The following is a 16,596-nucleotide window of genomic DNA, read 5'->3' on the forward strand; positions in this document are numbered from 1 at the left end:
AATATATTGGACACACGAAAACTGCATTCCGTTTGCGTTTCAACAACGACAGGGCACATTAAAGGGCCTCCCCAATTTGCCGTTCTCCAAACATATCAACCTTTCTGGTCACTCTTTCGAACGCGTGTCATACCCCTACAATCCGGCTTCTAGAACACACAGGAGCGCGAACAGCAGGAGTCATACTTCATAAAGAAATTCAGATCACTTACCCACGGAATCAACGAGAGCCCTGGGCGACTGACGTGCCTCGGCGAAGTTTCGTGAAACACAAAAAGTGAATTACTCAATTCATTTATTTATACATACGTGAAGTCCCACACATAGGATGATCAATATAACGCGTGAAAATAAACAAATTTGATGCTACGTGCACCAACTGGCTTGTGTTATTATTTTTTGACTTTATTTTCATTTCTAAGTACTCTATTATTTTATTTATTTTATTTTCTTGTTTACGTTTTTGTTTGTTCATCCTTTAAAGAATATCCATTCATTCTTTTTGAGTATGACTGGTTTTACACTTTTCTGCAAGAGAGGGCAGATGGGGGAGGGAGGAGAGGGCACATTAGCTTTCCATCGTGGCCAATATTTTCCTAAAGCTGGAGCGGGTCGTATGCTTCTTCTGTGTGTGTGTGTGTGTGCGTGCGTGTGTGTGTGGCCCGATGCCGCGGGCCAGCTGCCGAACCACGTGAACTTTAACTCGATCCATGAGTGGGATGCGACTAAGCGGCAATATGTTTCACTTTTTCCCTTTTCCTTGGTCGCCTCTGTTGGCAGCACGTCTTATCTATCCCCAGTAACAATGCAAGGATTACCCGCCCACTTCTACTACATGCCCCTTTCTACTTCCACTCCTTCTTCTTCTTTTTATTGTTTGTTGCTACCTCGTTGGACCATTTGTCTTGTTTTTTCTTCTCTTTTTTCTTCTTTTTTTCTTTTTGGAGGCTTGTATCATTTCGCTTAGATCCTCCGAAAAAGGCTGGTCCACCAGCCAAAACTGTTAGGATTAAATAAATATTTTATTGTTTTGTTTCCTATAATACACTATTCTAAATGTTTATAACTATATATATATATATATATATATATATATATATGGCTGACGAGTGAGGTAGGTTTGCCTCCCCACTCGCGAAAGAGTTAGTATGCCACTGAGCGTGTGGTGTGAAATCCAAGCAGACAGCGTTCGCGTTCACCGAGTGCCGGAAGTGTCCCAAAGCTTAGTTGTAAACTGCGAATGTGTTCTCTTCCTTCGTGACAAATATTTAGGCAAAATAAATGATAAGGTTTTACAAATTATGAACAACATTTGTTCCCTGTTTATTAGAAAAGAAATACCTATGCTGTGCGTTCCACAGCCAATCAGATCAGCTGGAAACGATGACGTCAATGAGGCAGAACGTGTCGCTTGGTGTATAGGCAGTTGAAAACGCGCTTTGCCGTGTCGCAGCAATCTGGATCGATTCGCAACTTTAAAGTGTTGTAATAAATTACACAGACCCCGCCACGGTGGTCGTGGCTAAGGTACTCGGCTGCTGACCAGCAGGTCGCGGGATCAAATCCCGGCTGTGGCGGCTGCATTTCCGATGGAAGCGGAAATGTTGTAAACCTGTCTACTCAGATTTGGGTGCACGTTAAAGAACCCCAGGTGGTCAAAATTTCCGGACCCCTCCACTACATCGTCTCTCATAATCAAATGGTGGTTTTGGGAGGTTAAACCCCACAAATCAATAAATTACACAGTTTATGTAGAGAGCTCAAATTTGTCTCCAAATTACACTTGGGACTTGGTCTACAGGTCCAATGTGTTTGTGAAAAATTGTCAAAACCATTTCAGGATTACTTCAAGGCCTGACGGAATGCGTCAGGTTTAGTAATACTGGCAGTTGATGCTGGCAGAAGGTTCCAGTCACGACATGTGTTTGAAAGAAAAGACTGGGAAAAGGTGGAGGTGTTACTTCGAGGTATATACTATGTGGGCTTTATTGGGGTTATCTATGTGAGATGAGATGAAAAATGCAGGCTGTATTAAACACGATTTTAGATTTTGATTGCGATAGTATATATATTTTTTAAAGCACAAAGGCGAGCTATTTTTCTGCGCATGACAAGGGGGGAAGATTAAGCCTAATCTTCATAGCAGTTAGACTGAATGTTCGATGATAGTTGGAAAGAATGAAACGTGACGGCTGGTTTTGGATAGCTTCTCACTTCTTAGCGAGTGTTACGTTGCCGAGATATCATACACATAAGCCATACTCTAGTAAAGGACGAATGTAGGTGATATACAACTGTTTTTTTTTTTTAATGTTGGCATGTCATCAGGGAAGTTTCGTTTTGGGCAATCAGACATTCAATTAAATTTGGATGTGGCCTAATTAATGTGGTCAGACCATGATAGCAAGTTATTAATGTGAACACCATGATACTTATAAGCGCAGACATATTCAAGTTCGATTGCATTCAAGCTGTAGGAAAAGTTAGCGATAAATGTGTGGTAGCGTAAAACATTTATTGCTTTGTATTTGTAACTGTTAAGTTTTATTTTCTAAATGTTACACTAATGTAAAATATCAAGTCTGTTCGTAAGAACAGGGCAAACAAAAGTACGTTCTGCCTCAGCCATATGTTTTTTCATTTTGTTTCCGATTCCTAGCCATAAAGGGGGCCTAAAATCAGTGGTAAAATGTGTCCGGTGTGCTGTATGATCATGGTCGTCGGCAGGGTTTTTGTCTTTAGGGGGGGGGGGGGGGGGCGATGCAAATCCTTGTTGCACCACTGCTGGGGAAGAGGGAGAGCACTGGTGTAGTTTGGGTGGGGGCCTGTCTTGGTGTGTGTACTGAGGGGAGGAAAGTGCCCCTTTTCAGCCCCCTACAGATGCTCATGCATACCATGCATATGTGTAATCAATATTCTGAGTCATGCCAAAATGCGCAGCCTGCAATTACTGAGAAGTCAGTTTTCATTGCATCTAAAAAAAAAATCGAATTTTGGCTTTTGATTTGGAATGCGTGGGATTTTAGGTAGTAAAAATCTGGAAAAAACTCGCCTTGCATTCGAATAAACATGGTATACACTAGATTTATCACTTGTATGTAGAGCACTTTTTTTTGTTTGGCTCAAATTCTTTTTGTCAACTAACCACTCGCAAATTGTAAAATATCATGCTAATCTAGTAAATTATTTCCAAACAGAAGATGGAAATAACTTTATCTGGAAATATAACTTCCAAAGTGACTCTGGAAAACTTCAAGCTTGAAACCGCAATGATTCCCAACTGGAAAGCCATTTCCCGCCTTCCATTCCTAGTTTGAAAGTCATATTTCTAGCTGAAAATGGCTTTCCAGTTGGGAATCGTATCAATTTCCAACCTCGAAATATCGTTCCCATCATGGGTTTTATTTCCAACTAGAAATGCCATTTCCAGCTAAGAACGGGAAATTACCCGCCTGAATATCCGATCTTAGCTAATATCTAAGCTGGAAACCCAATTTCCAGCTGTCAATTCACATCCCATTTTCATGTGGGTGGTTGGATGTCTAAATTAGCAAGATTGGTGTACCAACGGGGTACTGGACGCAGTACAACGCATATTTGTGTTTTCAAAAGCTGAAATAAAAGTGCATTTTTTTCCAGCGATGTATATATGTTGAAACTTAACCCTACGAAGCACTTGAGATGATGTAAAAGGTGCATCATGTACAACATGTGGAAACCATCCTAAATCGTCTTTAATAATGACTGGCATTCATTTCTAAAGCACAAAAAAAGAAACGGATACATGATGGAGAGAGAGAGACGAGGCTGTCCTGTCTGTATTTCTCACGCTACAGAAATGATTGCTAGGTATCACAACTAACTATCGCAGTCTAACACCTTGACGGATTTATGATTAGGAATGCACGCGATGCTATATTGTCACACTGGTGCATTCACTGCTGGAGCTAGGCCAAGCCAACTGAAAACCAGCAAGTTACCTACTGGTTCTAGCAGCATCCCAGGAGAAAACCAATAACCTGCTGGAACCAGTACCAAATAAGCACTCTGCTGAGACCAGCAACTCTCAGCAGAAAGCCAACTGGAAATTTTCACCTGGGTTCTCTCCTTTTCAAATCCACTGCGAGGATGCGAGCTCGTGGTCCATCTAGGGAGCATTGTTGGAATAACGGGAGAGGCGGCTTTGAGCACGACTGTCCGCCGATATAGGACAACTAAGCTGTGAGAAAAAAGAGCAAGCTCCTAAATAGAATAAGAAAAAAGAAACAGGAAAGGAGGTACATGTGCGGCAAGCAATGCTTCATTATTTCACTTCAAGCTTATTACCACAAAAAAAAAATTTAGTTGGAAGTCAGTGTTCTTTGTGTCCATTGTCTCGTTTTTTCCTTTTTGAAAATTAATCCGCGACAACTTTACCAAGTGTCAACCCTTTTATACTCACAGTTTCCACTATACCATTCTAGGCTTTTCTTATACAACACCCTGTTGCTGTTTGCAGATACCATTCATAATGTGCCTGTTACGATTGCCTCACTGATATTTGTCCACAGATGGAGTGTCTGCGGTCGGTACTGACAATTGCCGGTCGGGCAGTGGAGCGTGATGCCCCCCAGCGCATGGCCATTCTGGTTGGGCGACTGCGAGAGGCATTTGTCCAGCCGGGCCTCTCGGCTCAGACGCGCAAGACACTGCTCGAACTGCTTGAGCTGCACGCCTCTGGTTGGCAGCTCAATTTGGCACAGCAGCTGTACTACTTCCCCTACACGAGCCTCGAACACCGCAAGTGAACACCCGACGCCACCACAGCCTCGATGAAGACTCACCCACGTCTGGATCACTGGACCTAGACCTACCACAACCAGCCCGGTGTGAAGCAAGTAATAGCCTCATATGCTTGAACTCTACTTTGTCTGCTCTGTTTTTTAGTTCCTGTGCCAGTACTTCTCGTGGTTGTTGATGAGGATTGCTCGGAAGGCTTCAAATAGTGTCTATCAACCGCTGTTTTTTTTTGTGGTGGTCACTACAGAATAAGCAAAGAACATGGAAAAATTGTGGAAAACAGCCCGAACGACAGATTAATGTACCTCCCTGCTGTCTGCCAGTTTGTCAAAGTGGAGTTTCTTAGCTGTTTTGATATACCATTAATAGTTGATGACATACTGCCTTCAGCGTGCGCTGCAGCAGCAGGTTTTCCAAGTGTTTCAGGGACGTTGTGGTACTACTACAGTGACCTTCTCAAGTGAACATCATTGTGTGCTTCTACATGCCAAGAATCACAGATGAGCAGAATGCTTATGAAGTGTCCTGAAGCACATGCCAATGTGTGTTTCTTTTTTTTTTCACGCTTCTTTGTATGGTTATTGATTGGAATCATGTCGGCACTAATAGCTACAAATTCTTTATATTTTTCTTGTTAGGTGCAAAAATGTTTATCTGCGGTCTTCAGAGCAATTTATATTTCTTCTGTCGGGTAATTTCACATGTGACTACAGGACTTGCATTTTTATGCACCTCTGTCAGTGTCATTTCAATTTTCTATTTTTAAAGGGACCCTGAAACTGTTTTGACTATTTGTGCAAATGCTTGGGTTGGTAGCAACCAGCCCTTCTTATTATTAGCAGACCAATTAAAGCACTTTCTGTAAACTGCGTAATTTATTTTATGGTTTCAAGTGTGCAAATCGCCGCAGCTTTGTTTCAAGTTGGCACCATTTCTGAGACATTGCACTATTTTCAAACTTCACTCGCACAGCTGACTTGATTGCATCTTGGTAGGTTGCGCACAACTTTTACACAGGAACACAAGACACAAGCACTTTTGTCTTGTGTTTCTGTGTAAAAGTTGTGCGCTTTCTACCGTGATGGATTCACACCAACTTGCCCGATATAATTGTTTATTTACTTGATTGATTGTGCCAGTGCCGTCGTTGGGTGATGATACTCGTAATAGCTGGAACACTTACAATTTGTTTTATGTAACGAAACAGTTACAGAAATGAAACACAGAAGTCAGGAGAATCTTTTGATGAACAGCAAGTATGAGTAAAGCCTGCTCCATGTTCATTGTATAATAATTGACAGATTAGATTCACACAAAATAAAAGGACGCAGCGCTGAACTAATGTTGATGGGAGCAGCCTTACCACTGTTGATATTAGTTTCTTCACTGCTATGCTGCATTGTGGGCTGCTAATTTGCTGATTGGTCACACATGAAGCTGTTGCATCGAGTGCTTGAGCAAAAGGGAAAAACCTTTGGTGCTGCAGTGTGCATCTTGGTAACCGATATATTTTCATGCCATCACTACACGCTGGAGGACTACTGCCACAATTTTTATAACACTTAACTGCAAGAAGCCTGTCTACTAACTTTCGAACATCACTGGCTTACAGCGCAAGTGAAATAATGATTATTGGTAGCCAGGATTTCTGTGGCTCCTGGTGGCATAGAGTTCAACCAAGCTTTGACACTTCACCGAAGCTTGGGTTGCCACTTTTTCTTGAACAAAAAACCGGCCCTTTGAAGGGGGGATGAGCTACCAGGAGATTAGGTTAGTGAGAATTGAAACTTGAGCAAGGTGTTGCGGATTCATCTTGATTTTAGCAGCGCACTGGGGGACCAAGAAGAAAAAAATGTACACAACACAGGTGCTAGTGTTAGTGTTGAACAACAGACGCCGTGTCAGGTCTTTGGTATGCAGTGCCATTTAATGTAACATTGCTTTCCTCGAGCCAAATAAACCTGATGTACAAACAAAAATGGCACACTAAACTAATCTACTAGTCTAATTGCTGGCATAAAAATACTCGTGATTAAAATGACACTTTGCTTGGAAAAAGCCGATATAAATCCAGACAGGTGGCAACCCCCAACCACTGTGCTCCAATGAAAAAGACCACTTGATGAACCTCTGAATGAAAAGCAGCACTAAGAAAAAGGATAGCTTCCTCAGTACAAGATGCTCAACTTAAACTATGGACTGCAGGATTTGACAATATCCTTGCTTAGGCACTTGCACAAAATTCCAAAAACTGTTTCAGGTACCCTGCAATGCTTTCATCACCACAAACAGGTTTGTTTTACCAGACTTACTCTGTGTTCGTCTCAGATTGTCTTCTTTTGTGTGGCTTGGTGTGGTTCTTGTAAAATGTTTTTCTTTACTTTATAAGATCTGGCTCATTAAGGTCAACTTGTCACACCTTGACTGTTGTAGTTATCAAGCACTGGCAGCTTTGAAATTTGGTGACTGTGTGTATTATTGTGCAAAATTTCAACTGTGTGTGCCACTACTAGTTCGCACCTCTGAACCACGCTTTTCTGACTACATACTTGGCTTGCCTTTTCTTCGATGAAAAGATTACAAACAAGTGCCATTCTTTCTGTTGTGCTTACATCACAGCCCTGCCTGATGTTGCTGTAGTAAGATTATTTTCTCGCAAGAACAAAATGCCAAAGTAGTTATGTATATGAATCACTATGGTTCTTTACAACACCAAATGAAACGCTTGTAAACAACTACCCACTCTGGAATTTTCTATTGGTCCCCGGGGGCCCACCTGGTCATGCAGGCATACCTCAGTGCTGCCTTACAGAATCAAGAACTTCTCAAAATCAGTGTGCAGTCACTGTGCAGTTCCAATTCTTGAAAAGTCCCATCATTCCCTGTGAGTGATGTGACGCATTCCTTGAATATGTATCCTAGGAGAAGTGCTCAAGTGGACATTATGATGTGAAATTTCTGCACAAGTTATCTCTATACCTGATGGAGTGCTGTAGCAGGAGTTCTTGGCAATCATTTATTGCTTTCCAGTGCCATCAGTATTTCACAATTGCAAAAATGATATCTGTGAGAGAACATGCCTCTCTTGAAGATGCCCAGGGCTTCGCATATGATGAAATTCTGCTGCGATGTCGTTTGCTTGTTGTACCATTTTTATGTGCACATGAGTGCTGGCCCGTAAATTAGCACCACACCTGAGCCTTGCACTAGGAGCAAGCGAACACGAAGCTTGCACTCTCTAATTGAATAACAATCGGGGCGTAGGCATCACATTTCGGTCCTTCAAAGAGTGTGATACATTGTTGCAGTGTTCTGGAAGCCTGCGGTTCAAAAATATACTTTAGTATTGTTGATCCTGTTGCTCTGCTACCAATGGCAATGTGGTATCATGAACCCTTACGGCATATTCGAGTGTTGTCAAACCCGGACATATTAGGCTCGAAATAGAACATACAATATTCAGCAGTTACACTTATCACACGCTTATCTGACAATGTTCCACATTTTAAACAGCTTCTTGAGACGGTGAAAAGTGGGAATTCACTAATTTATTTCTGCATAGAACTTTGCTTTCTATTTTATATTTTATCCACGCCTTTGGCTTTTCTTGGAGCAGCAGTTCCATTCGTTTTCCAATAATGAATAGCAGGTTTCACTGCTTGCTTCTTGCTCTCTGCAAGTTTATTATGACATCATCAAAAGACGACAACACATGGGGTTTGCAGAAGGAGGTTCCAAAAGGACAACTCTTAGAAGAACCTCCTGTCGTTATCTACAAATGTTTGAAGAAGAACCAATATCATTGAACGTTTTAGAAGAGCAGTAGCCACAGCTGTACAGAAAGCATATTTGATAATCAAACTAATGGACATGAATTCTTAATTAGAAAGAAATTTTCGGTGCTGCTGTGGTCGGGTAATGCCAGAGAGGCCCCGCCCTGCCCAGAGGCCTCAATGGCTCAATGCAATTGGCAATGCTCTCCAGCGGCAGAGCTTATCAGGTCAGTCCTAAGGTTCCACTCTTTAGTGCAAGCTTGTGTGCATCCACCTTTGTGCTGGCAAAGCCTGCTAAGTTGTGTTCATTCCTGCATTACGTGACTGTGTTGTGCCATCCACATTTTTCAGTGCACTTCAATGGTTTCCTTCCAGAGCTAGCTTTTTCATCCCCTTGATTGATAGAATCTGTGAAAACAATGCTGCATCTTAACAAAACGAGTGATGCAAAATCTATGCTTCTTGAAAAGATTGAGCTAAAAAAGGTGTCGCTGCGTCCCACAACATTGGTCATCTGTGTCGTGTGCCATTTGTCACACTGTTGCCATAGTGTGAGTGTTTCTCACACTTCAATGATACAAACAGCATGGTTGTTCCAAGTGTGACATGGCATTCTTGATAGGAAGGGCTGAGAGCTGAGTTTTTAAGATAAGAAACTCAAGGAAGACAGATAACGTTGATTGTTGTGGCATAAAAAGCTGCTGTTCTTACTCAGCCTTTTCCTAGACAGTGATTGCATACTTGCAAAGTGTTTGATATGTTGGATGGAGAGATGGATTGAGAAATTGCTCTCAGTGTGTTTCTGCCTTGACTGAGGGCCTCCAAGGGGATGGTACAGCTGTTCAGTAGAGCAAATAGTCCAATATATGCGGTTCAAGTGCATTTTTTTGCTTTGTTTTTTGTCTTGCTGTTGAGACATACACTTGAGCACTGCTAACCAATTCTGTCTTCCAACATCTACCGATTTGTAGCTACATGTAACGGAGACTTTCTTTCATGTAGGAAGGTTTTGGAGTTCCCCAAAGGGGGTTTTATCTAGTAGGTGAATTGATGATGGGCTCGAATAACCTGAAGAAGTGTTCAGGTTTTGCAAGGTTATGTTGTACACTTTGAACATCTTGAAGTGAATGAAAATTGAGCAAATTTGTTAAAAGACGAACCCTGCTACAATCTGTAGGCTGTGGCTAAATTGGCTTGTGCTCGGGCTTTTATCGAAGTCTTTTGCATTTATTTGAGTCGTCACATCAGTAGAGCTAGAAGAAACCGGTTCTGTCCAAGTGTTGAGAGATTCATCAGAAAGGGTCAGAGACTGAGATAATAGCCTTGAGATTTCAAAAATAACTTGACAGTTCATAAATTATCTCACAGTATTAGCTAGGTACCAGTTTTCTCTCCCAGTAACTTAGAGGATACAAGCTGGTGCTTTTATACAATATATCAAAAGCACATTAGAGGGCAAAAAAGAGCTTTTCATACATTTTCCTATTCTTGAGTAGCTAGACACTTCATTGCTTTTTCTATTATTGTCACTTAGATTCTCAAGGTACAATTTCTCTTGGCATCATTTATTTCCAGAGTGGTTGCTTGCTTTCAAAAGCAATTGCTACTGAGCTAACTAGCCAAAGTCATGAAGATAAGGTGCAAGCGTTGAAGTGGTTGTGCTAAAGTACCTTGAAGGACCTAACACAGGAAGGTTCTTGCTTTCATTGTGACCAAAGCACCTTGACTGGAGTGAATGTTTCGTAAAAAACAATGCTTTTAGTAACTTAACTAGTGCATGTTTTCTAGGTATACTGATTGGCGAAATGTAGTAATTCTCTTTGAAGAGCTGCTGTTCAGAGTGTGGGTAGTCAGTTTCAATGAAAAGACACAAAAACTGCTTCAGGGTGCAAGCAAATCAAATTGTGTTTGTTTTCAGAGCAGGGTTGCCACTGTCTTTCGAGTGAAATTCACGAAACGACGATCCAAAAGTTGCCATTTTTCTTCACTTGTCACCGAAAATCGCCATTCTACATATGTGTGGTGTGCCGTGTAATAAAAATTTATTATTACTATCCACAAACCCCAAATCTTATTGATGTCTTTCAATGCCAGTCGCACCACTCTCTTCACCTTGGGGCACTGATAAAGGACATGCATGTACCAGCAACGTCCCTGAATGCTAGCGCCTCATAACAAAATTTCCAGTGGATTCAGTTGTAGCGAATACAGAGCAATGCAGCTGCTACAACAAGAGAGGAATGGCATGCATAGCCTTCCTGGATATTTAGAGAATTTCATTGCCATGTAATCATGTGTCCGATAATTGAACAACTTAATTACTAAGTAACAAAAATAAATTTGAAAGTGCTGCGTATTACTCACAATGCACGCACCATGCTTTTCGTGCGATAACGCCTATGTTACACATTCTCTTTAGTGCAGTACTTCTGAAGGCTGCCCAAAAAAGTCGACCTGTTGGCCGGCCCGAAAAGTATGTCAATAAAAAAATTTAAACGTTAAATGGCGAATTAGGAGCTACTCCAGCAGTGAAGTCGACAAGCTATTTAGGATAGTCGGAGTGGTAGTCGGAACACTCGAAACTCCTTACTATAGTCCGGTGCACGTAACACAGGTCGGGAAACGAGTGAGGCTTTCAAACCCTGAAATGCGGCTTCTTTGTCCTCATCCCATTTCACGCGGTTGGGCTGAACTAACTGCCACCTAACCACTTCAGAATCAGAAGTTTAAATAAGCTTAAAGCTGTTAGAGCACCTGAAAAACTTAATATAACACCACCACTGCACGCAAAGCAGTCCGCTGACCTAAATATTGCTGGAAGGTTGCTGGCGGATACACCAGTACACCAGTGCCTCTAGAATCTAGGAGAACTCGGGAAATACACTCAAAAAATAGGAAAGGTGTTCTAAAACTATGAAAAAAAAATGTATCTCACTTGTTTTTAAGACATAAGTACAGAGAGAATAATTCAGTCGGCACCTAAACCAAAAATCACCAAAAATTTGCTATGTCGCCATGCGAAATTATAGCTCCCCACGGGCCTCCTAAATTCTCCAATTTGGTAAATAGTAGCCGCCAGTGGCAACCCTGTTTCAGAGACCACTTTATCGATCTAAAGCGATTCTTTTGAGTGTCCCTTCAAGATTACTAGCGTGTTGGCTTTTCTTGGAGACACACAATGAACCTCCAAACATTTTGAAATAATAATATAAACAATGCTCATTTAAACTGTGAGTGCATATTTAACTAATGTTCCTGTTTTCATCAGGAAGCCTCACTTTTCGGACAGCTATGAATGCCCATCTGTCTGTGCATGTTTACCATGAATATAACTTTTCTTTCCACGAAACGCCTGAGCAGCTGGTTTGTTGTGCTCTGTAGCAGCTCTGTGTCTCTGCAAATTATGTCACAATGGCAGCAGTGACAGAAAAAGCATGCACGACAGACACGTGCGTCAGTTTCATGTGCATCAAAGAAAAAAAAAGAAAAATACATCCTTGCCTCAGCCCCCCTGCAGCTGATGCAAAGCTGCGTGTTAGAGGTCATAAGAGGTCAAACATGCAAAGGTTTGCTCATTTGCACGTCTGGGTTTTCTTTGAGCTTAACAGGGGCACACAACTTTTTCTTTTATACGGTAGACTTGCAATAATTCAAACTCCGATAATTCATATTGTTGGTTAATTCAAAAAAAATTAAATTTAATGGTTGGCCCTGTATTCTTTCAATGTATTAATTCAAACTTCATTATTCGGCTAATTCATACTTTTTGCAGTTCATATCCAAAAATATCTGCTGCTTTCCCACTACTATTTAAAAATTTGCATGCTTATACAATCCTAACAGTCTAAAAATTAAAAATAAGCACCTCAGGCCTTCAAGGAAAAAGGCTTTGCTAGTAAACAAATGTTTGAAACAAAGCACAGGCATGGTAAACCATGATACTTCTCAACTGGTATAGAGAGCTTTGTGCTGAAGTCACATACTGATAGCAAGGAAGCAGTTGGCAAGTCATAATTTCTTCAAAAGCTCTGATGATCAGTAAATGACCAATAAACTTGTGGACCTTACTTCTCTGCTTTCTGTTCATTCCGTGCAGTTATGGTTTAAAAACACCTAAAAACTTTTTAAATGTGATCAAATGAGTGCCTAATCATAATGTGTGGTGGCACCTCACGCAGACTCATCTATCTGAGAGCTTCTGATAATTCAAACTTCTTGGTAATTCAAACGAAATCGAGAGGTCCCTTGGAGTTAGTAATGAGAGTTGACTGTATGAGATGCATACCTTGTCTTAAATTAGCTGAGAAAAATGAAAACAGTTTATTTTATGCAATAATACTGTAGGCCAACAAGGCAAGGAAAAGATTTGAAAAAATGTAACAATTTATTTTCAAGAATAAAAAGGTTGTGTGCCTTTATGACAGCTCAAAAATTTCTGTAGACTGCATTCCAACCTTGAACGTGCACAACTATGCAAACCGAGTATAATGAGTGAGGAGGCTCAAAATGCTCTCGGGCTTTTCTCTACTCCCTGCCCTAACTATAGATTTATGCTAGGTAGTTTGCAACATTGCAGCTGCTCTTTGAAGTGCTTTATTCGTCGTCACATGGTGTTGTCATGTAATGTCCATCTTTAATGTGTGCACTAGGAAATTTTCACAATTTGTATATTGTGAAATTTGTACACTTTTTGCCAATTTCTGACACTTTTCTATGGCATTGTGGGAGGACCTCGCGTGACAGCAACTGTATGAACTTTTAATTATTTATTTTTTCAAATAACAATCTGCAATGCATGCATTGAATGTGTGGTTTCCAGAAAAAAAAAGAGAAACATTCTTCTGTGATCAACTGATATTTCAAGCTGCTTTCAGAGATGAAGTTACTACAGGTCTAGATTACCATAGTTTGCTTTGGCATCAAAACATTTCTACTATCGTGTTACCGTTTGAAAGATAAATAGATGCTGCTTCAATGTCGTGTTAAATTTTGTGCTAGTTGCCTGCTCGTGGACCTTGCACAAATGCTAAAAGTGTGCAATTTAAGATGTAGTATTTAGTTTGCTAGCCTGTTTACGAGTGCTGTGTGCTTCTGTTGTATTGAATTTTCCAGTACTTGCTGGTAGTGATTGCTCAGACTTGTAACATAAGGGAGTAGTACTTGAAGAATGTTAAACTGCTTGGGTATTGGAGCACTTGATTTCAGATGATGCAATTGCCATTCTCGAGGAATGAATGCTTTGCATTGTCATCTATTTTCATATCCTGAATAATATTTGTGTTTTTGCGAGTGTTTGACATGTTTATTCAAAAAATAGGCATGCAGCATTTCTTTCGCAGTTTCCTGTTGATTCTTTTGCAATTTTTCTAATTTTTATTGTTTTTGTCTAGTTTTGGCACTGCCTGTGATAGCAGTCACTGTTTTGTTTATTTTTGTTCACAAGAAAGAAAGTGATTGAGAGAACAAAATATTTTAACTGTATACTCTGCTTTTGAGTAAATACAAAGCTCATTAACAAACATGAGCCACCGATGACCTGTGTCTCAAGCAGCCATGATGTATTTAATTGCATCACACATGCAGGGCTGGTTAGTTTTATTAGAAATGTCTCCATTGCTGCTGGTTTTCTGGCCACTTGCTTTGTGTACTTTTCTGGATGCAGTGCAAATCGTTACTAAAGTGTGAGAGCATGACATCCTAGACTGTGGCCGCAGCTTAAGCAGTATATTGACACTCAACAAGAAGGTTTTCAGTGAGGCCATCAGAGAGAGCTATGGAGCGAGTTCATGTTGACATCCTTTGCCAACTCGTCAGTCTGCCTTGATTCCGCTAATCATTAGTAGCTCAATGAACCGACTACTAGTCATTTTGTAGGCTATAGTAATAATGAATAGCCTTGCAGAGTATAGTGGTAGCCCAGAGTGAGGCTCTGTCTACTGTAACACAGCTCTTTTTATTTTTGGCATAATGCCAAACGTTAACCAAGAATCGACTCTTATTTGGTATTGTGAACAAGTTTTATTATGTTCCTGACAGATGTGCATTTGACTGGCAGTTACTTACCAGCCCATCAAAAGACTAACCTCGCAAGCAATGAAATCTTCAGCAATAATAAACCAATGTGTACCATATATCTTGCCATAAAAGCATGGAAAAAGAACTGACTACGGTGCCAATACTCTCAAGCAGTCATTTGTAGAATACTATTTACACAACTATTATACTGTTCTTTTTTTGGCTCTTTTCTATACTTGAAGAGTAATTCAGAAATAAACTCAGTAGTATTGAATAAGAGTGTGTTGCCTTCATTTACTGCATGAGCCGACATTAAAGAAATTTATAGTGCTCAAAGTTTCTTTTTCCTTGATTTGGGCTTTTGAGCTGGTAGAATACTAAATGTGAAACATTTTATAAAGTGTTTCTTTAGGAAATTGAGCATGACACTAGAGAGAGAAATAGAAAACAACCTTATAGCAGTCAAACTAAAGAGGTAGGTGATCTTCCGGGCTGGACTGGAGCTGAACTGGATGTCAAAACTGCTTACCACCCCTATGGAGAGGGCCTGGCCAGGAGATCTGGAGAAGGGTATCTTTTCTGCAGGGAAAGGGGAGGTGGCAGATATTGTGATTTAGTGTGACTATTGATCCACACTGCAAGTAATGCAGATCAATCAGGCCAGAGCATAAATGTATAGACAAGGGAATGAATGTGTTTGTAGTCGGCACTTACGCTTTGTTGACTTGTGGTGCAGGGGTCGTTTCAACTGTGTGACGTCATATGGTAGGGGTGCAACAGCTGCACCAATTGTGCCAATTTGATACAATTTCCTATTTTTGCATCGAGCTGCGCCAAATCCATAAAAGTTGCCGAAATTGTGCCATGCTGCATCCAAATGCCCGAGCAGCCTCAAAATTTTCTCAGTTGTGTAAATTTCAGCAAGAAATGGAGGCCACTTTGGTGTCATCGATCAATCAAAGAATCCAGGCGTGCTCTAATCAAACCCTAACCCTAAACTACGGTATTCGCAATCGCACCACGTAACGTGCATGCATCCACATTGACGCCTGATATACAGCTACAATACGACGCCTGTTGTCCATCATTGATCATTAGACAAACCCCTGTAGTCATTGACAGATGTAGTAGTGAACGGTGAGAACAGAACCTGAGAAAGCGATGGGACAGCAGGAAGAGCGTCACTGACTGGACGCCGAACTTGGGCTGGATTATTGTTAGAAATATTGAACAGCTGCATCTTAGGATTATTGAACAGCACTGCCCTACCAGAGTAATATGCAAAGCGCGCCCTGTAAGTGGGGAACACAGAGCAACAACCATGTGAAACAGGCGTGTTTCAGAGGTTGCAGAGCTATGTTTGATATGGATGGATACTATGAGCGACGCCGACGCCAGAGGTAAGGTCAAGGTAGATACAACTGGTAGCGAAGGCTCCATAGAAGCCCATATGTTCAGAAAATGGCATCTAATCAGCTGCTACTCATGGGGCTTAGCGCCATCTCTGTGAGGAGGAAAGACATTCAGCAGAACAAGAAATAAAGCAGATGTGATGCAATAACTTGTAAACAAGTGTCGTCATTTTGTGTGCACTAGTGCGAAATTTGATCTCAAAGTACTATTTATGGGCTCCTGATTGCTAAGGACTCGTGCTAAAGCAATTGCCAGCGTGGGCATGTCAAATGAATCCCTCCCTTCCCTCTAACCCTTTCCCTACCAGCGAGGCATGAGAGACAGCCCAAAAAGCTCTAATCTAAGGGGCGCGGGTAGCAGCCTTCACCAGCAGGGTCCCGGAATAACGACTGCACCTGTGTAAAGGGCCTTTATGGGCCTGCAAACTCGGCAATGAATAAATGTTTTTCACGCACACGGCAACTCTTCTATGAGGGTGCTTCAAGTCGCCACCAGCGATATCTAATACCAACTCATGGCTATAGATTGTGACGTTTAAGTATACTAGGGTTCACTTTGCCTCGGTGGGTGGCATTTGTCTCGGTTTTACAAGGAAACGTATTCATTTGCTCGGTGT

General features: G+C 41.2%; 2 protein-coding genes across 12 annotated transcripts in view; one reads left to right on the forward strand and one right to left on the reverse strand.

Annotated features, from left to right (window-relative positions):
• Positions 1-14,844, forward strand: part of LOC119166653 (uncharacterized) — a 288,262-nt gene extending 273,418 nt beyond the window's left edge. For all 10 annotated transcript variants that reach the window (XM_075883322.1, XM_075883325.1, XM_075883329.1 and 7 more), the window contains one exon: positions 4,551-14,844. In XM_075883322.1, coding sequence (XP_075739437.1) covers positions 4,551-4,787 — 237 coding nt within the window. In that variant the 3' untranslated portion in view covers positions 4,788-14,844. The remainder of the gene's footprint in view (positions 1-4,550) is intronic.
• LOC119166654 (leucine-rich melanocyte differentiation-associated protein) overlaps positions 14,548-16,596 on the reverse strand; it is a 135,108-nt gene continuing 133,059 nt past the window's right edge. For both annotated transcript variants that reach the window (XM_075883334.1, XM_037417977.2), the window contains exon 4: positions 14,548-15,146. The gene's annotated coding sequence lies outside the window, so the exon portion shown is untranslated. The remainder of the gene's footprint in view (positions 15,147-16,596) is intronic.

This window comes from Rhipicephalus microplus, unplaced genomic scaffold (genome assembly GCF_043290135.1).
Source record: "Rhipicephalus microplus isolate Deutch F79 unplaced genomic scaffold, USDA_Rmic scaffold_16, whole genome shotgun sequence".
Classification (NCBI taxonomy): Eukaryota; Metazoa; Arthropoda; class Arachnida; order Ixodida; family Ixodidae; genus Rhipicephalus; species Rhipicephalus microplus.